The sequence below is a fragment of the Ambystoma mexicanum genome, chromosome 1q (assembly GCF_040938575.1).
Source record: "Ambystoma mexicanum isolate Mex_15411 chromosome 1q, UKY_AmexF1_1, whole genome shotgun sequence".
In the NCBI taxonomy this organism is placed as follows: domain Eukaryota; kingdom Metazoa; phylum Chordata; class Amphibia; order Caudata; family Ambystomatidae; genus Ambystoma; species Ambystoma mexicanum.
The window spans coordinates 250,508,413-250,531,136 of record NC_090922.1 but is presented as its reverse complement, the minus strand read 5'-3'; the positions used below and the strand labels follow the sequence as shown (position 1 = coordinate 250,531,136).

Sequence of the window (22,724 nt, the reverse complement as noted above, 5' to 3'; positions counted from 1 at the left end):
GTACAGCTACAGAGCCGCCACTAAAGAGAATGACTGCAAAGCGTATCACAATCCAAAGTACGACCACATAATGGCACTAAGCCAGAGCTGATGATGGCAGGGACGGGGGAAAATTGGCATCCGACCTACATCTGGAGTAGAAGGTGCAGGCCTTAAAACCTTGAGCTGACAATATTGCATATTTTACTTGTGACCTACACATGGACCAGTTTTCTGCAGAAGATTAATCAAGTACAATAATTCATTAACTTTAGGTCACTCACAATTGTTGACAAGTCAGTAAAAGGCTACTACTTTTTGCCAAACAATTGATACAGTGACAAACACACCATTTCAACACACTTTCGGCATATATAACATATGCTTTTTTTTTTTTTTTACAGTCGCGAAGCAGAAATACAAATCATTTTGAAAGATAATTGTGCTCAAGAAAACACTGATACGTAAATGGATGCACCCAGCAATAATCACAGTAAAACACATGATGCAGCAACAACAAAAATTCACACGTGTTTAGGTGTTTAAAAGAATTTTGTCCCAAAGGTAATTTTTTGCATTTATTTAATGGAATAAAAAACCTCTGCAGAGTCTGAACATTGCTATCCAAAATCACAGCAATCATCAAGAGATAGGGAAATCCAATACACATGCAGGGGTGTCTTTTGAAGAGCAAAGGGCAGTCAAATAACATCCCATCATATGTAATCTTGTCTCTGGTCCCTGGGGAGAAACTGAGAAACTGCAAAACTGGCTGGGGCAAGTAATATTTTCCAGAGTCAACTATGAAATACTGTTCTAAAGCAGTACTGTAATACCGCCCCAACGTCTATTCCCCATCCCTCCACCATGAGGTTAGCAGACATCGACATGTGTGTTCAAACAGTTTGAGTGGCCCTTTAAATAGCACCATTTTGGATGATCTAGTTGGGCGTTTGTTTTTCTTTTCAATCTGCAAAAAGGTCTTTGCTGACCACATTGACAATAGCACCAGATGCAACTGTTTCAGAGCGGGTCTGCAGAGAAGGCTTGTATGCCAGTGAATGGTCCCGAATCCAGAAAATAGCACCACAGACAGACTTTTGATCCGGTTTGACACCTTGAAAATCATACAATGAATGATGGGCCATGTTTCCCATTGGGATACAAAGAGGCATGCCCAATGTTCTAGAGGCATTCATTGCTTGTCATGCAAGGGCAATGCTTCATTAAGGATTTTAGGTCTGCCTGTTCTTTATGATTCTTCACATTTCTAGAGTAAATGAGGAAGAAACTCAATTTCGCCAGTACAGAAAACCTTCCCCAATGAGATGCTTCTCTCTTTTCAGTGTGGCTGTCTGCTATTCGGCTTCTAAAACAGAAACCCTATTGTATGTCAACATCCCTTCATTAAATAGACATTTTTTTAAAACTACCAAGTACCTCAAATAAGAGTGGCATGCAAATGATAAAATATCGAACTTGACGAAGACTGAGCTTTTACACTGTAAAACAAATGTGGATTTTCTTTAAAAAAAAAAAAAAAAAAACTGCTTTCAAAATCTTGACCTTCAGAAGACATGGTTAACAAAGACAAGCCAAGCCACCATTATCCAGTCAGTCAAGGCATGTGCAACATCTAGTAAGTGTCTACTGCCCGCAGAGCCTATGAATAATGAGGCAAATGCCCTGATAAGGTTGAGACTAACTTTAAACACAAGATAAAAGAAATAAAATATCCATGTTCACTAGGATTTTACAAACAGTGTTTTAGAAACAAACACTCCAGTTATTGTTGATGGCCAGAGCTGTGCATGGCTGAGGTTCTCTACTGATGTTAAAAAAAAAAAGTAATAATATCAGCAACATTTTTACACAAAAAACACAGACGGAAGATCAATAACAGTTAACTAAAAGTACACCGTTACCATTTGAGGAGGGGTAAAAGAGGGTGCACAGTGCCTCACAGCAGTTTTCTGATAAGACAAACAAAAGGGTAATTGTACACAGATGCCTAATTTTAGTAAACATTGTAACTGTATTTCTGCAAGGTTAGTAGCTGAATCTGGTTCCAGTTGGTTGAATCCAAACAGGATCATAACAATGAGGGAGACATGTTAAATTCATCACGCCTTCCAGAAGAAAAATAAAACAGAGGCAACATTCAGTGCAGCCTGTCTCCCAGCATTATTACTGACAGGCCTAATGATGCCCTTCCCATTCAATAAGGATTTTGGTTTATGCTGCAACAGCACCAAGGAAATGCATTCTAAATAAATGATGTTAAAAGTCAGACAGAGGTTCTCAGTCTGATCACACGTAAAGAGTACGGATATTGTAGTCTCATCCAAAAAAACACACAGAGAGAAAGGATATCCTGTTAAACTGCACTTGAAGAAAGGTTTTCATTTTTGCATTCCAGCCGGGAACAGGCTATCTAAGGTTAGACTGTAGCACATAGATCTTAAGTGCATTTCTGTAGTTGTGTACATTAAGGAAATAAATGGTTAATACTGAGCAATCGTTAATTTCTAAGTAGTCAGGTTTGTAACAGCACCAAACGACACTCCCTTAACACTACATGCGACAATCGGGAAGAGGTATCTGCTGAAATTTAGTACAAATCAATTTGAACTTTAGAACAGAGATCTGAAAACAGCTCAGTAAGGCAATGGAGTCTAATGGGAAGCATCTCTAAAACATTCCTAATAGTTATGCAAAGAGATCTGTAGAGTATTGCGTCCATAAAGTCAGTTATTCTGGCAATATAGGAGGCTAAATAGTGGATATCACAGACAGAGGATAACTAGTTAAAGGATAGAATATGTTGATCTATGTATGGATTGTTGCACGAATCAACTGAAGCAGATAAATTATCGAGGTAGGTTCACTGTCCGACTGTAACCACTTGATGGTGATCTCTTTACTATTGAGTATACAATATTTGAATAGACGCTCTGAACTTTTTGAAGTCCATCTATCGATAACTGTCCTAATCAATGACATGAAGGCATCATGAGATATGAAATAGAATGCTCCATCAAATTAATCAAGTCAGGGTGTATGTTCTATAGACCTCTGCCACAACAAAAAGATGGCCAAGGAGACCGCGGCATCTATATAAAGTGCTCGGGTACATTATTTTAAGATTTGCAAAACAGCAATTCCTCCTATATTTTAGGCTGTAATTTCTTGTATATTTTTTTGGTTGCTCAAGTAATCTGACAGTTGTTGGAGCTCATTGTTTCCCTGAGGACTACAAAATGCATTCAGAGAATAACAAAGTAGCTACTGGCTGCTTTCTTGTTGGAGTATGTAAGCGGGCCAATTCAGGAGGGTAATTGTAGGCTTTAATTTAAGAGGCTTGAAATTGAAACAAACTTGGACGTCCTATAATAAAAGAGACTTGCTTCTAACAATATTCTACAAGCCTTAAAGGCATGGTCACAGGAAAGCACAAACTGGCCACAGCCATACCTTAATACTGACGGGCTAGGAATTATGGGTAACGTTCCCATGAGTCAGCAATAAAATATCCTGTTTTATAGCTAGCATGTTTTTTTAGGACGTCAAATGATATGGTTTAGATGCCTGGTTGACAAATCAGTGCCTCCGGGGGCATAGCTTCAGGGCTGCAATAACCATTTGTATCACTGGAGAGTATGTATACCCATCAATGGAATCGCTTTTGGGGTACATTAGGATTTTGTTACTGGTTACTCCGGCTAATCACTTTCTGGGAATGCAATAACTATAGAGAGGATTACCCTTTTCAATAATGTTACAGGTAGCAATGCATTTCAGAAGTAAAAACTGATGTTCCAATAAAGGATTTTCAGGAAGATGATGTAATGTGGGGGTCGGCTGTGCTACTCCTACATAAATCACTGAAAAATAAATGGGAGGCCGTCTGTACTGCTACCCTACAACATCCAAACGCATAGATGCTAGGCAGCAGTGATCCCTTGAACCGCTAACAAGAACTCAAAAGTACAATTTTGAACCACTGCAAACAAATAAAAAAAAGGCTTGAAACAAGCAACCTGCGGTGCTATCCTACGTAATACTTCACGCGCAGTGCTGTGTGCCCAAGGACTCGGTCTCCCAGGACAAATGAGTTGGGGTGAGAAAAGAAGGGCAATCTTCTGGCTGCTATATTCAATGGTGTTCTTAATGGAAAGCAACAAGACTAATACATCTGAACTCATTTGAGGTGGAACATAGCTGAAAGGAGTAGCACCCCTTGGCATTGCCTTAGAGACAGCATGGATATTCCTGGTACATCAGAGTTCACGGTTTACTACTAAAACTTTGGGTGTCTAAGGTGAGCCCAAACATGAATTATCTTGAATAGTTGTGCAATTTGAAACTAATTAAAGAATGGAAATATGATTAGGTCTAAAATATATAGATATACATATATAAATATATATTAACATATATTACTAAGTGTCAACATGCTAATCAAGTTTGAAAATCAAGGACTTTGTGAACTCAATACAATGTCACAACCATGGAGGACTACTTTCAGCCACACAATTTCCAAATTATTACTGTGCTCGCTTCAACGCCCCCAACTCAGAATGTACCTTTGAGTGAGAGCTGCACATTTTTCATCCCACAAGCAGATCAATCTTTCGATGTCAAGTTTCAAGGCTACGGAGTATAGCACCATTTTGAAACATGAGGAAGAAAAGAAGCAGGGAATGGGACTGAAAGAATGGGAGAGAAGTAATTATTAACATTATATGGCTGAAAGGAACTTAGATCAAGGCAGTAAGAACAGCAGCTCAAAAGGAAAAGTACATGACACAAGTAACCCCAAAGGCCAACTTCCAAAGTTGTGGCAGATGGTGGCATTGCTTTAGCCTGCCAGTCAAAAGAGGCACTTGTCCTGCTTTTAATAGGTGGGGCTTGTTTGCACTGAGTGCACTGGGGCACTAAATGTGATTTTATCAAACAAAGGGAGTAGGGATTTTTCAAAACATTATGTTTTCATACAGTACTTGGTTTCTTTAGTGATGGAGATGGCAGTAATTATTATGCTGCAGGGGTGGATAGAGAGGATAAAAGAAGGACTGAATCTCTTTCTTTAGAAATGAATTAACGGAAACAATAGACTTGTAGCTGACCTGGACCTCAAGTCCCATTCACTTGGTGAATCAATGATTTCAGCCTCTAATCGCTAAGAGCCAAGAATGCACTATTCTATCTATTCAAGCATGGAGGCAAAGGCTTGGTCCCTCAGCTGGATTCCTCACTCGATGTGGATGCGATATCCAAGTCTATGGATCCATGACTCACCACCAGACGTAGGTGTTTGGAGGGGGTAAAAGGGTTAAAAGCTACAGTTCTTTTTGTGTCCTCCTCCATTGTGTGACTCTGTTCGTCCACAGAATCATCCTCAAAACAATCCACTCTACTGGGTTCGGATAGTCGCTTATTCTCCTTTATGCTGGAGGAATTGACTTGGAGGGCACATGTTTTCTTCTGAATATTCGTCACACTCAGGTGCACATACGCTTTTGAAGACAACTTGGGATCCAACGTGGCCCCCACCTTTCGCCACATCTTGACATCAACAAATGGATCACTTGATGACTTGGATCTGTGGTTGAGAGATCTCACCTGACTATCCAGATGGGACTGGCCCACTGACGCACATGTAGATGATTGGACTGTTGGTGTCACATGAGCATGTTGGAAAAGCCTCTTCTGGTTTTGTGAAGGTGGATGGTGGCGTTTCATTACTATTTCCTTTGGTGACGGGAGGACACCAGAATGCTTTAATACTTTAATGTTCCTTTCTAAAGACATCTGCTTGGTCCTGGGTGACCTTTGTACTGCAATTCTAGACACTTTGCCGGCAGAGTCTTTGGGGTCTTTGTTTCTTTTGGCACCTTTAGAATCCTCTCTAAACTTGGGTTGTAAAAAATCACCATTAGGCAGGTGGCATTTATGTAAAGAAGGATTCTCGTCGGCTTGCAATGCCTTGCCAGATTTCTGGCTTGCATTGTCTTTTGTGAAAGCGGGAAAAACATGATCCCTGAAGTTTTTGGGTTCCATGCATTCTTTAACAACATGTGCTAAATCAGCCACACGCTCCTGCTGACCATAGAATCCTTCACAAGTAGATGGTAGTCTGACATCTGCAGAGAGAGTCTGATTCACTTCAAATTGCTTGTGCACTTGGATTGGCTTTTCTTGTGAAGTAGACAAATTTGACCTCAGGACATCAGGGATAGCAGATTTGCTCAAGTCTACTTTGACATAACGGGTTAGACCAAATTGTTTTGACAGACATTGATCTGGAGCATGGAAAGAACACTGTGCATTTGCACGTGGCCTTGTTTCAGCAGACCAAATGTTTGAGCTCAAATGACATGTGTCAAGTTCTGCAACATTATTATCCCTAGATTTTGCAGGTGAGAAATTCTGGTCTGATGACACGTGATGAAAACGTCTTTTGTGCCTCAGAGTCAATGAGACACATGCATTCTTAAGGGATCTTCTCTCGCAAGGTCGATCAGGTGCTGATACAGTACACATTTGGGATTCAGTAACATTATTTGCACTATTCTGGTCTGAAGACAAGAAACAGGGCTGTCTTTTGTGACTCAGGCGCAATGAGCTCCGCAACTTTCTTTTTGCTCTTTCTCCAGTAGGTGTTTGAGAGTGTGACAAAGGGCACATTTTTGATTCAGTATCATCATCAGCAGCTCTTACCTCTGAAGAGGAAACATGCTGGCCTGAAGAAAGGCCATCAAGGAGTCTTCTGGGTCCGAGATTCACTAAGAGCCATTCATTTTTTGGTGGCCTTTCTTCCAGGGGTCTTATGGGAGTGGTCAAAGCACTGGCACTGGGTTCTGTCACACCATCAGCCCCTATTTTTGTACGGTTTTGGTGTTTCACTGAATGAGACTCTGCAAGAGTACCTGCCTCTGGCACGATAATGTTCCACTGGGAGCCAGGGCCCAGTTTTACCAGTTTTAGGCTGGGAACTCTGCTCGTCGTGGAATTTGAGCAGTTATCCTTCACGTCCAAGTTTCGTTTGCTGCGATTTTGTGGGCCAAGTGTTCTTTCATCAATTTCTTTGGTAACTCTAGTTTTAGGTGAAAGGTTAACTGTTCTAGATAAAGATGGAAAAGCCCTCACCACTCTTGCTCGGGGTGTTCCATTGTTTCTTCCAGTTCGAATCTTAAGCTTAAGTAGTCTATGGCTGTGGTCCTGGCTTTTGAGGGACACTGAGGGGTCCTTGTTTACCATGAAGCATTCACTGCGGCCGTATGGACTCTGGTGCTGATACTTTCTCTCGCACTTGGCATAGTTGTGAAGAAGAATGCGTAGATCCCTCAATACAGTCTCCTTGGGCAGGACCAACTTAACTGGCTTTTCTGGAGTACCACTACTGGTGGCAGAAGTCATGTAAAATGGACGTTGTTGCCCTCCACTTCTTCTCTTTATGTTGGCAGCAGAGGGGCTAGAGGAGTTGGAAAATGGGGACATCCCGAGTCTCGGTGAACAAGTCCTTCTCCTGGATTTTGAATACCTTTTCTTTAAGGTGAGAGAGAGTCTGTATTTTGGACCTACAAGCGAGGAACAAAAAGGCACAGTGAGATATAATTTAAAGAATAGGGAATACAATGAAAACAGCCATGATATTAAACTTTGACACTTTTGCGAAGACATTAGATGCTCATAACACTGACCCTCTTTATGTCACATTTGCAATAACATGACATTTTATTTTAACGTTTCTGGTATCAAAAAAACAAAGGAAACAAAATTTTGATGGCAATTCTGATATTCTTAGTCACTAGACAAAATCGTTTAGGAATTACCTGAAGTAGCAAGCTGTCTCAAAAAAGCATTCCTAGAAATGTTTTCACTCTGAAGAAGATTGACCCAACATACTTGCTTCCCTTTTTTTGCTGAGCCCCTTTCCCCAGCATGTGTGTCTCCAAACTAATACTCATAATTAAGTCCATTAGGTGTTTTCATGCCATTCATAAGGTTGGGGCCCATTATGCAATTTAAGGTGATGGTACATTGGATGCTGCGATGGAGGGAGAGCAAGGATTTAAGAGTACTGAAACCACCATGAAGGAAAGATTTTGTTGTGCCTTTAGCTTGAAATCAAACCTACATAAATACAACATTTTATCAAATACATCCCATACATTTAAAAAATCCACACACACAAAATTCGAAGAAAAAAATGCTGATACGGTTCTACAAGCAACATCTCCTGCAATTTAATGACATGACAAATATTACTTGCTCATTAATCGTCTTTTAGCTTGTATCTGCTTAGAGTCACATGCTATGTATAGGCTGCCATCTGCTGCTTGGTGTTAACATCTTTTTTTATGTGAAAAACTGGGCATCAACAGAGGCGTTCCTGTAACACTATCCCTCTTCTGTGTGAACAGGGACCCACAATCCTTCGAACGATGTCCTCAGACCGTTTGTTTTTCCTGTCCTGAGTATATTATTTGTCCTGTAACTGAATATGCTAATTCACACCCCCGGCTGGGGGACGAACATGGCGTTTAACAGCCCGCCAGCCCGATTTTTGGTAGGCACTTCTCAGCTCACGCCGCGGGCCATTAAAACGCCATGTCCACCCCCCCAGTCGGGCGTGAAAGCTGTCGCAACATGGGATTTCCCGGGGTGTGGATAGTTTTCATCTTTTATCCATTCCGATGGGAGATGTGCTCAGTGCAAGCACATCTCACGTCGGAATGAAAAAAATAAAATCTAAAAAAAATGGTTGCCTCCATTAAACTAGAAAAGTGACTATGTTCCTTTATTTCGCATGATGGCGGCCATGGAAAACAGATTCAAAAGTGGTCTGAGTCATCTGAAAAAGGGGCCCAAGTCCCTTTTCTATTTTTAGGGCACTAGGCATTTTTATTGACCCCGCGGGCGGTGAATGCACATGCGCCTGGCAAAGGCAGTTTGTGATTGGTCAATCTGCCTTTCCGTGGGTGCAAATGTTTTTTGAAACCACTGCTCCGCTTGACTCCAGTGGAGAGGCAGGGTGGGAGCATGTGACTAAGTAGATACAAGCTATAGAAAGACCATTACTGGTTAAGTAATAATTTGTCTTCTGGAGATTGTGAATCTGCTTAGATGCACATGCCATGCATAGATTAACCAGAAGTACCTGAAGCAGGTGGTGGGTGAGAGGTGGGAAAAGAAGAAAATATGGGTTGAAGAATTGCTTGTCCCGCTTATGAATCTGGTTTTACCTGTCTCTCTGTACAATAGTCTTGTACTGAGCTCCACATTGCAGCCTTACAAATCTCTTCTAACGGGAGATTAGCAATGAAGGCTAAGCTTGCCCCGGTGCTGCATGTGGAGTGAGCTCTTGGAGTAAATGGTAGTGTTTAATGTTCTAGTGTGTAGCGCAGCTGGATACATTTCACAATTAATCTTGAAATGGAGGCCTTGGTAACTGGATCCCTGTTTTTCCTAGAGGGACTCTGGTGAGACCTTCAGGAAGAATCCCATAAGGTTGCAGAGTGGTCTACACACATCAAGCTAGGCCAGACTATCCAATTGGTAGCATGGCAGAGCATTCTAGGCTTTATTCTCAGGAGGGGAAGTTGGGTGGAACTAGGCCTGTTAAGAACCACAAGTACAAAGCAGGGAATGTCTACACTGTCATATATAAAAATAGTGGTTTATTCTATATAAAGAGTGAGCAAAATAGGTATGCACAATCAAAAATATATATGTAAATATATAACTTCCTTTGGCAACTCTAGCATAACATCAAAACAGGGTTTACCTAGTAGGGAGGGGGAACCTATATACATTTATTTACAAGTAAGCAGCATTTAGAACATACTTTTTAGGGTGATACACAGATGGAATGTTGGAAGGCACTAGGCGTGAGAATATTTCAGGAAAGGAAAGTGTGACACTTTAAAAAGACACAGGGTTAAGCTGCTTGTTACTTTGTTTAAAGTCTCCACAAGAGAGCAAGGAAAAAGGTGACAAATTATGCAGTTATGTTCCACAAGTCATCCTTAATAGGCGAGTAATCCTCCTGTTATAAGAGTCTAAAACAGGTTACCAATGAAAGAAAAGAGGATAGAAACAGCAGTTGCATAGTAAATTCACTGACAGGCTGTTCAACTTTTTCCTACAAGTACCACATCCTGCAGTAGTAGTTAAAGTTAAGTAACGTACTTTAACAATTCCCAGAAAGTCACCAAGTATGTCCAGTGTCACTCGTATAGCACAGTCCTAGGGCACCTGGATGCCTAGGATGAAAAAGCAGTGTAGACTCCCACAAAAATAGACCCAGTGGTTCAGGAGATCCTGAGACCCAAAAGGCATTTAAAATTAAGAAAATGCTTGAACACACTCCATGATGGAGAAAACAGGTTATTTCAGTATAGGAAGTCCCAGTAATAAAGTTACCACCAATACAGGTAAGTAAACCAAACTGCTCCTAAAATAGAAGTTTAGGGTTAGAGTGCCCCAATTTTATTCAATATGCTATAGGCTAACATGGGGTGTTCCCAGATAGGATTGTCAGAGTTTGTGAGTCCAAATGACCAGTCCAGAGTAGGATGCCATGTCCCTGTGAAGCCCTGGAGTCTTGCAAAGGCAATTCAGTCGCAGGGCAGCGTTTACCACAAAGAGGCCCTGATGTGAATCTAAGGGATTGCTGGGCCCACTGGACGCTACAAGGACTAACACAAACAGAAGAAGTACCACAGACAAGGTGCAGCCGACTATGCAGTGTTCCAGGGAGGTGTTGAGTTTTGCAGGCCTGCTGTCTGTTAGCTAAGATTTGCACTTCAGTGATAAATCTTCCTGACCTGTGTCAACCCCAAGACCTTTTGCTGGACTTTGTGATTATTTTTTCCTTATTTCTAGGCGAGTGGGAATCTTTTTCCCCCCTCTCCCTTAGTCTTTAAAGTGACCTTTTAATGTTGCTCCATTGTGCGTGATTGGAGTTATAGTTCTATATAACTTTGGACTAACTAATGTACTATGGCAGCACACAGCATTTCAAATGCAGCGGCTTCCTTTTAATTCTCCAATTATTTCTTGTGTGAACTACTGTTCCCAAGTAGAAAAGTGGGATTCCCATCCTCTTTACATTTACTTTACTGAGTCAGCACACCCCACATTATGTGGCGAGCTGGAGGGATACAATGCATCTTCTTTCTTACTTACCTGGTAACATTTATGTTACAATTGCAAGTAAACTTGAATGGCTAGTGGCAGCATAACTACGTTTATGACTTTTAGTCATTATTAATCGCAGGCTGTCAAATCAGCCTCGGCAATGTACAGAAGGGCCAACATTCTGCTAGAATGGTGGGCTCCTTTTTTCGCCATTTCTTGTTTGGTTGTTGTTTCTGAGGTCTTCTGTCATTCTAGGTAGGAATGACCTTGGTTGAAGTTTTGTCTTCAGCAGGAATCCTTTGTATTCCCCCACGGGGCTCCTGAGTGTCTGACAAGGCAGGAAGCGAGGGAGGAGTCCAAAACTGCAGCCTTTTGTCTTTCACCTTGCCTGAAAGGAACCCGTTCCCACTGGGGGGCTGGCTAGACAGCCACCCGCACTTTTCTGTAAACTGCAGGCAGAGGATGAGTGTGAAATCCTAATAAAAGGCGAGGAGCCTGAAGGCAAGTCAACCAATGGAACAGAAGATCCGAAGAAGACAACGACCAGGGACGCCTGCAGCTTCTTCGAGCAACCGTTAAGAGACCACTGCTGTCCTGACACTGTTTACAAATCGACAGATGAGCTTCGAAGAGGACGACTCCCCTTTGGCTGGTGGGACGAACTGGCCATAAGACGACTTGCAAGACAAGCCATCCCAAAACGTGCTGTGACCTTTCTGTGCGCCAATACCCTGGGAACTCTGACCATATTGCAGTGCATCGTCTTCCCCTCAACAAATCCTCCCAGAACGTTAGTGAGCTCCAGTTCGACCTCCAGAGACAAGACCCCCCCAACCCTCCTCAAAGTCACCTAACCAGAGTGCAGGACCGAATAATCGAGGCAGATTGACCAGATGGTAAAAATTCATCCTTGGAGACTGTGAAAAGGGGATATACGTTTTAAGAAATACCGAATTGAGAAATGACTGCTTTAAAAAAATATGTAAAAATAATATTGCGAGAGGAGTCCCTCTGCCCCCACTCATCTTCCCCCCCACCTTACCTATTGCCCTTACTCCCTCCCCACCCCTATATTTTCAGAAAATTTCAAAATAAATCGGTAAAAGATTCAGTAATTTCTCAATTTGTTATTTAATTTTCAACTATTTTTGCGGATACTGTGAAAAGGCGCAAAAACTGCAGACCAACGTTGGAGCACAAAGAATACTTTGATGGGAGTCCTTTCTCTCCGATTGCTGCTGCAACATGCCCTTCCTGAGTCCCTCCCTCCGTCATCATGTCATCATGACCAAGGAACATGGTTGACTGCTGCTGCACTGTGAAAGAATCCAGCTGCATCTTCATCACTCCTTAGGTACTGTGGGACTCATGGTAGCTGCTGAAGTGCTGAGGGTGTTCACTCACACAGTTCGTTCAGGCCTAATGCCTATGGTCCTACGGAAGCCTGTCCCAATGCCCTGAAACCTTTTTGATCCACCAAAGCAGTTTAATAGAAGAATCCTCTGGAACTTTGCCTTTTCTGCCGCTGTGCCTTATCTGCTTTACCTTCAATATGACCTTTGAAGAACTCATACCTACATCGGAATGGACTGCTAAAGGCTCAAGGCCTCTGAAAAGTATTACAAGTCTTTATGTATTGAACTGTTATTGCGGATGTTGAATAACCCCTTTTATTCCTACAACAGAACTTCATCTGGGTTGCTTTAACAAGTGATTTTACTTCCCATTTAACTGTGTTCATAATCTGTATAATTCCCTACTATTGGTTTACTCACCTAAAGTATTGCTCATGTTTTCTATTGTGTTGATAAGTTAACATAGTACTTACTTACCTGAATATAACTTTACCTTATGTATATAAAATAAATATATATTTTACTAGAACTAAAAGTGTGCAAGGGTTTCTTTGAGCCCATGTGTCTACGGAGTTCATTGTACTTACCTATAGCTCACATGACATGTACCTCCTAAAATAAGCCTGGCTGCTTTGCCGTAGTACCAAACCTTGAGTAGTGCAGACATATACTAGAAGTTGGGGCCTGTATACCAAGGGATAGTTTTATAAAGTCTTCCCCTCAAGGAAATTTAAGGAAAACTCCCTTAACACTGGTGTTACAGCTGGTGCGATTGAGTAGTTTCGGATTGACTCTTGATTGGTTTATAGTGATATAATCTAAAACAAAAAGGTCGAAAGTCAAATGGTCGAAAAAAAAAGGTTAAAAAAAAGTTGCATTTTTTAATGACTTTTTCGAAATGGGGGGGTTCCCTCCCCAACCCCCTTTTTTTTTGTTTTACCCATTTTTTTTTATTCCCGGACCCCACGGACCCCAAAATAAATATATAATTAAAAAAAGAGGAATTCGACTTTTTTATTTCCGACATTTATTTTGACATTTTTTTCTTCGACCTTTTATTTTCGATATTTTGACTGCACACCCTCTTGATTGTACCTGTGTCCAGAGAATCCATCCACAAGGCTGGTAATACCTAAACCTGAACTACTAAACAATTGTAACATATGGAAAACTTTAAATCAAGCACCTCAGTTATAAAGGAAAGAAAAGTGACTTGAACCAAACCTTGTTGGATCACCAAATTTCAGTGAGTAGGCCCGTCACCCCTACTCCTAATATTGATATGCGGGAAGATGATGCAGGTCAGGATATAGACCTTAGCCCTTACCAACCTGAGGGTGAGGGTGAAGAAAAAGGAGGAGGAGGAAGAGATGGTAATACCTAGAAGTCAGTCTCCAACTCTCCCCCCCATACCTACTACACCTTGTAACATGTCCCCAGAAGTCCTTCTGGAAATGAGAAGATGACACTCCAGTTGGAATTCAGGAAAGTGGAAATGCAGTCTCAAATAATCAAAAGAGACTACAAAAAGATCTTAGAATCAGAGAAAAGGAGATGCAGCATGAGTATTGTAAGAAACCAGAAGGTGTCTCACCCGCTAGTCCCTAGGGATCTGTCATCCAGGTTGCCAGGACACAGCCATTGCTTTTGGATCCAAGTGCGGGAGAATCACCTGGATGAGGGGTCTTCGGGGAGTGGGTATGGGACACCAACCGGTGAGACGTGATACCCCTTCCCTGTAACACCTTTTCCCTACCCTAGCAGGCAGGATACTTAGGAACTCACCCCCCTCCCTTTTTCCCAACACAAACACTTTCTCATGGACAGCTCGCTGTGAGAGAAAACAGACCAACACCCGAGCCATATATCTGACATGTCCCAACACGGGTCAGGCCGAGTCAGGCAATTACTGATAATTACACACACAACTGACTTTCATCACACTTCCCCCAACACGGATAAAAAGGCAGAGCACAAAAGCACACGCTGAGCAAGGCAAAACACATGAGGAAATAGCAGTTCCGAGATGGCAGTTTAATACGAGGAGAAAGACTGCAAGACCAGAAAGGGTTGCAAGGAGGGTATTGCCATTGGCCTTTTCTGAGGAAAAGCGCCACTTTCACGAGCCCTCGAGAATAACATAAGACTGGGAATTAAAGCTGAAGAAAGGTGCATTGTGTGTCGAAGGTCCCTAGGGCTCTCCTGCATTGATAGCCGAGGTGGGGAGGAGCGATTAACACTGTGGTACTGTCCTTGGCTTCTACAACAAAGCAGCAGCAGTAAAGTCAGCACAGCAGGTGAGTCAGAGAGACTGACAGTAGACCGGTCTGTGTTAGAACCAAGGTTTCAAGCAGCAACATTGTATGAAGAAATCTGCAAAGAAGAGTGTGCGGCGTATGTGATGAGCGGCATGAATATAATTGGATATCCAAGAAGTAACTGAACTTTTCAAACCAAGATAGATACCATATATTGAGTGGTCCAGCATCACGTGGGTGCGGTGCTCATTCGAAGGTCTCTGTTAGGTATCCAACTGAGTGTAAAATTGTAAATTGTGAAATCGAAGTGATCCTGCAAAGGGTTGAGCTAAACCCTGTGCACATTCGAAAGTCTTCAATAGCTAATACGAACAGTAATTGGCCCAAGCCCAGCTGAGGGGGATCCGGGGTGAACCGTGAGTCACACAAGAAAAGATATTCGATAAGCATTGGAGAAGAGGATCTGAGCCCAGAAGAGGGGGATCCGGGTTGAAGAGGGGGATCCGGGTTGAAGAGTGAATTGCCCGACTGCAATATTTGTGAAGGAACTATTTGTTTGTTTTGGTACATCAGGCTCTCTGAATCAAGAGACTTTGATAACTTAAAGAGACTTGGGTACAGAAGGTTCTGATGTTGGTATTGGAACTGTGTGCTCGTGCCGAAGAAGCACAAGACTGTGCTATGCTCTAGTGAATTGCCTTGTCCCATGCTGAAAATATGGGGAAGGGAGGCCAACGGCCTGAACATCCTGATTTATAATTCTGTGAACACTTTTCTTTTTCATGAACATTACGCCACACTATTTGTAAATTAGCGGTAACGATTGGCAATAGGTTTTTTAGTATAGGCCCTTGTATTTTGACAAAAATCTACTAGGATTGCATTATTATTATTTGATGGCTGTAGCTTGCTCCCATCTGTAGATTTAAGTTTAGATAGGCGTTCATCACATTGTTGATAAAGTTCAATAAACACCCTTGAACTGTCGTCACTTGTGCTCGTCTTACTTTGATACCATGCCTTTCTTACAGTATGAAATAAAAAAAGTTGTTTCTTCACTTCTCTTCCGTTTCAGGGTCTTCCATGTCAGATGCCTTCAGGATCAAAAAGCCACATTTGCCGAAAGACTTGATGAGTGTGTATGATCTGATTACTGATATTCTTGACTGGTTAGAAACGTTTGAGTTTACATGTATGGGGCAGGGTATATGTGATGGTGATGTAGTCCCCTGGGTCATCTCTAGGGTTCCCCAGAATGGTTGTGATGGAGTTGAATGATGCCGATAGAGAAGATTACCAGTTGGCAAAATGAGCTCTCATAGCCAGGTTTGGGAAGATCCCTTCCCAATACCTGAAAAGGTTGGTGTGCTGTGGGCAACATGGGTGTGTGGGGGCCTACAAAACTTAGATGTGTGGATTAAGGCCCATGAAGTGAGTACTTTTAATGGCATGAGGAATCTAGCCATGCTAGAAAGCATTTTTGATGCCTGTTTCCCAGAGCTGAGACAGCACCTGGCTGACTCTAAAGAACATGACCCCAAGAAGTTAGCACTAACTGCTGATTTGTGGGTAGCTAGCAGGGCTACTCACAAGGGTTCTAGAGCTCCTCACAAGGAGGAGGAGAAAAATCGTAAGAAAGATGGGATAGGCGTTCCACTAATCCCCCACCAAAAGGGTCACCCAAACATCATGAGGGTAAATTCCTGCATAAACCTCATAGGGCAAAGTGAACGCTCTGGAGCCAAACCAGAGGGGAGTTACCAGAAACCCCCATTACAAAGAATATTTGGCAAATGTGTGGCTTGTGGGTCTGGTGACCATGTGAAGGGGTATCCCAGATGTAAGGGTAAACCTTCAGGGATCCCATCAGTCTCCTTGGCCTTCACCCAGGAGGGAGAAGGTACAATGGATAGAAGTCTGTTCTCATCTAACCCTTACCTTTCCTTCCTTAATAACTCAATACTGCAAAGGTGATACAAAATAAGTGTTATACTTACCTCAAATGACGTCACCTCTGGGTTCTGGAAAATGTTTAACCTATGAATGAATTACTCATCTGCTTTATTGTTCACTTTTTTAATTGAATCCTAACTTGGGATACATGTTACTGCTAGTTACTGCTTTTTAAAGAATGTTTTAAATATCTTTGTGTATAAATAAATTATTTATATGACTAAGTGTGTACGTGTTTACTTTGATGTATATATTGACGGTTTTCATTGTACAGCGCTACAGCTCAATTACCCCTCTAAGATAGGTCTGGCCGCTCAGTCACACTACCAACTTGTGTAGTACAGGCCGATATTAAAAGGTGGGTTACCTAATACCAAGAAATAAGTCTTGTGTACTCCCACACCAGTTGGACTGCATCAATTCTTACCAAACACTGGTGGCAGGCAGTGGGATTGGTGTAGAGTGGATACAGTGACTATTGGTTGTACTTGTGCCCAAATAAACCATCCACAAGGATAGCTCCACCAAAAAGAAAAGTAAACGTGTAACAAAATGAATGCCAGGAATTGATCATTTCAATCAACAGTCCCTTAATGCAGTTACAATGGTACAGTTGAAAGATGCATATAGGACAAGGGGACTGAGTTTAAAGGGTAGAAAAAATGAGTTGATTGTAAAATTGTTAAATCGCCAAAACCTGGGAGTAGGCCCATAACCCCTACTCCCAACATTGATATCGAAGAAATTGATTAAACTGACAGTTTAGAGCTTAGCTCCAATCTGGTAAGTGGGTCAGAAGGTGAGGCGGACCCTCAAGGAGTGAGTACCTCCCCTCTTCAGCCTGCCCCTGCCATTCAACAGACTCCTATCACGAATCCTGTGCGTCACAATATAAGCCCAGAATATCTCTCACTAGAAAGAGTGACACAAACTAGAATTCAAGAAACTTGCAGCACAGTCTGAGGACAAAGAGAAAAGGCTCAGGGAGAGGGAAATGCAGCATGAGTACGATATGAAAGAGATGTTCCTTGATTCTGCTTCCTTCATAGGGTTGTCTCGGTCTATTAGTCCCAAGAGACCTTGCTTACCAAAAGAGGCTTATGGTTTGCAGAATATCCGTGGGAATGATTTAGTTGCATGGATCATGTCTAGGCTCCCCCAGGATGGCTGTGATGCTATTATGGAATTGAGTGCTGATGACAGAAAAGATGATTAACTAGTCAAACAGGCTCTTATTGCCAGATTTGGGAAGACTCCTTCTCAATACCTTAATAGGTTTAGAGACCATAAAATGAAAGATGGTACCCAATGGGCTACCTGGGTTTGTGAATACCTGAAAAACGTATGGTTGGGTTGAGGGTTACGAACTCCTTTGAAGGAATGACACATTTGTTATTACTAGAGAATATTTTTGATGCCTGCTCTCCTGAGCTGAGACAGCACCTGGCTGACTCCAAGGAACTTGATCACAAGAGACTAGCTCAAGCTGCTGACTTATGGGTAGCCAACAGGGCCACTGGTAAGAATTCTGGGGCAGCTCAGAAAGAAGATGAGGGGGGGAAGCACAAGAAAGATAGTAAAGAAAATTCTAATCCCCCCACCACATAAAGAGGGCCATAAAAACCATAAGGGTATATTTCATGGGAAACCTTATAGGGCTAGTGAAACATCAGGGGTCAAACCAGCAGGAGGTTACTAGAGACCCCCATTCCAGAAAGGCTTTGGTAAATGTGGTTTGTGGTCTAGTGACCATGTGAAAGGGGATCCCAGATGTAAGGGTAAACATTCAGGGGTCCACGCTGTCTCCTTAGCCTTCACTCCGGAGGAGGAAACTCCAATGACAGGAGCTCACATTCACTTACTAGCGGATGACCCCATTGGAGTTCAAGATAGTGTTTCTTTAGTATACTTGGTTCTTTGGTAACTATAGAATAAAGATGTGTATAACAGAATACCTGATGACACAAATGATGATAATAAGGACAGTGTACTTGTAGATGGCAAGGAGACTCCTGCCATCAGAGACAATCGGACCTGTGTTATAGTGGTTGATTAAAGTTTTTTCAAACCTGAGGATGTAGCTAAGGCACCCAAAGGTCTCACTAAACTTGCAGGAGGCCCTATCCAAATGGTTCCTATTCTGCCAGCTCTCATCCAGTGCAATATTATGACTACTAGAATTCATGTTGGTGTACAGAGAAAGTGCTAGGGAGAGTCCTGTTGGGAAATGGTCTGAAAACTCTTGTAGTTGTATCTAGTACCCCCAGGCCTCCCAGCAAAAAGAAGCAGGAGCAAACAAGATTGGCCAGAGAGGCAACCTTGAGAGAGACTCAATTTGAGGTTGAGGAGATTTCCAGTACCTCCAGTCCACAGGAAGGCCACCCTCCTTTTCCAAGAAAAAGAAAGACAGGAGAAATCCAAGATCTCGAGAGAAAGGAAGTGCTCAAACCTACACCTGTGCACAGGACAAGGACATCCCTGAGAGGACTGACCCTTTCCCCAGCTGAGGCTGAGTGGGAGGACTAACTAAACTCTGTAGAGCCAGCTACTGGTGACAGAGCTGGAAAAAAACCTTCCCTGTGCTGGAGATCTGGATCCTAGAGACCATCCTGAGCTGCAGACTTATTCCTATGTCCCGTCCCATTTCTTCAATACTGTATGGGTGTCCCTCGCTAGTAACGGGAGACAGAACCTTTTTCATCAGAAAAACATCTTCCCCTTTAAGTTTAGAGGTGCGTGGGGCACTGCCCTCGTAGCATGCACTCTCCTGACTCCGCCCCCCTGGGGGCACTCCCCAGTTCCCTTTTCTGTTTTGACGGGAACTGACCGCTTTCACCAGCACTCCTGGGTTTGGCTACGGCCTTGTAATTCCACACGCTCTTCCCCGGATTCTCTTGTCTTGTTGTCTTCTGGTCTTAAATCAGGTACTCATTCCTCTGGCGCCACGCTACTCCCCGGCGCATGTCCACGTCTTCGGGCTTCTGCAGGTGTAGAGCCTGCGAGGGGCTCTTCCCTACGTCCTACCCCCACGCTCTTTGCCTCCACTGCCTTGGCCCCAAACATGGCTGGGAGGATTGTACCGCGTGTGGCGCGCTTACATCGTACGCTCTGAAGAATAGGCTAGATCAGTGCAGGGAGCTCTTCAAAAGGTCGCCTCCGGAGGACGTGAGGAACATTGTCAGACATAAGTCAAGGCCCAAGGCAGGGCCGCTCTTTTCTTTTGCACCCAGCAATGGCGACTCCTTCCCAAGGAAACGTCCGAACAGGAGGGACCGATCAGGTTCTCACACCAGCACGGGTACCGAGGCTGCTTCAGCTACCGGTCTCCGAGGGGTTGCTAGATCCTTCCGGAAACAGTGCTTACGGGCCGCAAGGTTCTTTTACCGGGTGTCAACCTGAAGTGCTACAGCTACTACCAGAGAAATGTCTGAGGGGCACCTATAAGAAGCACTACCAGCGACACAGCCAAGGACACTACGCCAAGCAGGCCTCGGCCTGAGGTGCAGGGTAGGCCTCGAGATCCACCGCAAAGAGTTCCGCCAAGAGTTTAGGAGGAGGCCGGGCCCAGCGAGCAAGCACCACGACGGTGGCATGCAGCTCAACAACATGGCTGCCACGCTAGACAAAATGGCTGCTCGTCCTATGCCGCCCCCTGGTGCAGAGCAGGTGGGAGAACGAGTTTCAAGATAGGACTGTCTTCACCAGGTACGTGGCCTACAGCTTATACTTCAGCGTCTCAGGGCAGATACACCATGCAACCAGCAAGGCAGAGTACGCACAGGCACCAGCAGCCGCTGCTACTCTGTCAATACCACCTACCCCCCACCGTTTGAGGGCAGGTTTTTTGAGAAATTCGTCACGCTTATGAGGTCCCCTCAGATGGGTGCCATCCTTTGGGATGTGATCACAGACATGCTGCCTCCAGCTCCACTGCCAGCGCCTATAGTCATTCCTCCTATGGCTCTGGTGCCTCAGGTACCCGTGCAGCCCCAGTTATCCATCCCAGGTCCTTAGATTCTGGCTTCCCTGCCTCCTACAGTTCAGGCGGTTCCACTCCAGCCTCCAATCTCCACACCTCAGTCTTTGGCGCCCAGCACTCCTCCTCCGGCACCTGACCAGCCTGACACCCTGGGGGACACCGACAAGGAGGAGGACCCTGACACGCCATCTTCAGCATAGGCCATCCATAAACGACTTGCAGTTTGCAGTTTTGGCCGAATACTTGGGGCGGCCACAACCCGAGGTTGAACAACCTGAGGCGGAGGTCCTGGCCGTAAATGCCAATCAGCGCCTCAACCCCAAGTCCAGGCGATTGGATGGGGATCCACTCTTGCTGTCGGCACACCCTCAGCCACACTCTTCGGTGAATGCCGCGGCCTCACTCTACTCCAAGCCTCAGCTGTCCTTGGCTACTTCGTCTTCGGCACTTCTAGGCAAGGAGAAGATCTTTGTGGCTTATGGAACGAAGGTCCGTCCAATCCAACGCCTCACTACACCTTCGTCAGTCTAATGCAGACGCCATGTTCGCAGCCGTTCATCAGAGGCTTTGGCGGGAAATAGCTGACTTCCTTCCAGAACTTCTGGTGCACAGTCCGGTACGTTTCAAGGCAGGGACGGCAGAAGCTAAAATGGTGGCTCAGGACATCGTGGAGTCTACCAGTGCGCATATATAGACACACCAGGCTGTGCCATATGCATCGCAACGGACATGAGAAGGACTGCCTGGCTACCGGCTACCAAGTTCAACCCTGACGGCCAGGAATGCATATTGGACCATCCATTCGAGGGTGGCCACCACTGATTAGGAGCTTGATAAGAAGAACAGTTCCCAAACTGCTAAATCCTTATCTATCCTCACGAAGTCCATGCCCAAAATGTACAGCCAGGCGCACCAGCGTTCCGACAAGGGGCGGGACTTTGGCGGGTTCCGTGGTTTCCAGGAATGAAGGTCGAGATAGGCAGACCGTTCTCCGAGTCAACACTGTTGCAAACACAGGCAGGGGAATAAGGGTTTTTGCAGTCCCCCTCCTCAGCACAAGCCTAGGAGGGAAAGAAGGCATGACCCGCCCCTCCGGGTCCACATGTCTGTGGTGGGGGGCAGGCTCACCCTTCACGCACCGTATTGGTGCGCCAGGTTTGCGGACCACTGGATTCTATCCGAAGTGTCTACGGGTTACTGTCTACTGGTTCCTCCCTTTCCTCTCGTCTCCCCGACCACCGATTGGGATGACTCTATTGACGGAAATTTGATCGCTCAGAGAGCCAGGCAGTGGAAGAAGTCCCAGCCTCCCAGCGCAGCATGGGCTTCTTCTCGAGGATTTTGGCCATACACAAGAAGAACCAGGCTGGCCTGAGAGTTGTGTTGGACCTTTCCACCCTGAACCTTTCCCTCCCACTTCAAAAGGGAAAGATGGTTACGCCAGCGCTTATTGCAGAGACACTCTGTAGGGGAGACTTGATGTGCTCCTTGGACCTGAATGATGCGTACCTACATGTCCCGATTTGGCAGCCTCATCAGTCCTTCCTGAGGTTCAGGGTTATGGGCTTCCATTTCCAATACAAGGTTCTACCCTTTGGCCTCAATTCAGCACCCAGGATCTTTACTAGGCTGATGAATGAAGTGTCAGCCCTCCTCAGGGCCCAGGGTCACCATGTCTACCTGTACCTAGACGACTGGCTCGTCAGGGCGATATCCCCGGAGGTGGCCCATCACACCTACTACGCCCTCATGAATACACTCCACAAATTTACATTTTCCATCAAGCTCAAGAAGTCTCAGCTGCAGCCTACTTTCATCAAGAGTTTGAGGACAAGATCACAGCCATCTAGAGGGCCACAGGGCATTTTCTCAGCTGAGCAGTGACATCAGCTTGGTAGTACCAGCACCTATGGGTTTCATGGCAGCATTTTTACTGGCAGTGCCTTACATGAGACTGAAAATGAGGAGATTATAGCTGCATTTCGGAGCCTCATGGAGTCAGGAGCGGGGTTCCCAAGTGGAGCTTGTCAGCATTCCTTCATTTCTCCACCA

The 22,724-nt window shown here is 44.2% G+C and overlaps 1 protein-coding gene across 1 annotated transcript in view; it reads right to left on the bottom strand.

Moving 5' to 3' along the window:
- Positions 1–544: 544 nt before the first annotated feature.
- Positions 545–22,724, bottom strand: part of KMT5C (lysine methyltransferase 5C) — a 561,873-nt gene continuing 539,693 nt past the window's right edge. Inside the window, exon 9 of the mRNA XM_069638276.1 lies at positions 545–7,562. Within this exon, the coding sequence (XP_069494377.1) occupies positions 5,221–7,562 (2,342 nt within the window). The 3' untranslated portion in view covers positions 545–5,220. The remainder of the gene's footprint in view (positions 7,563–22,724) is intronic.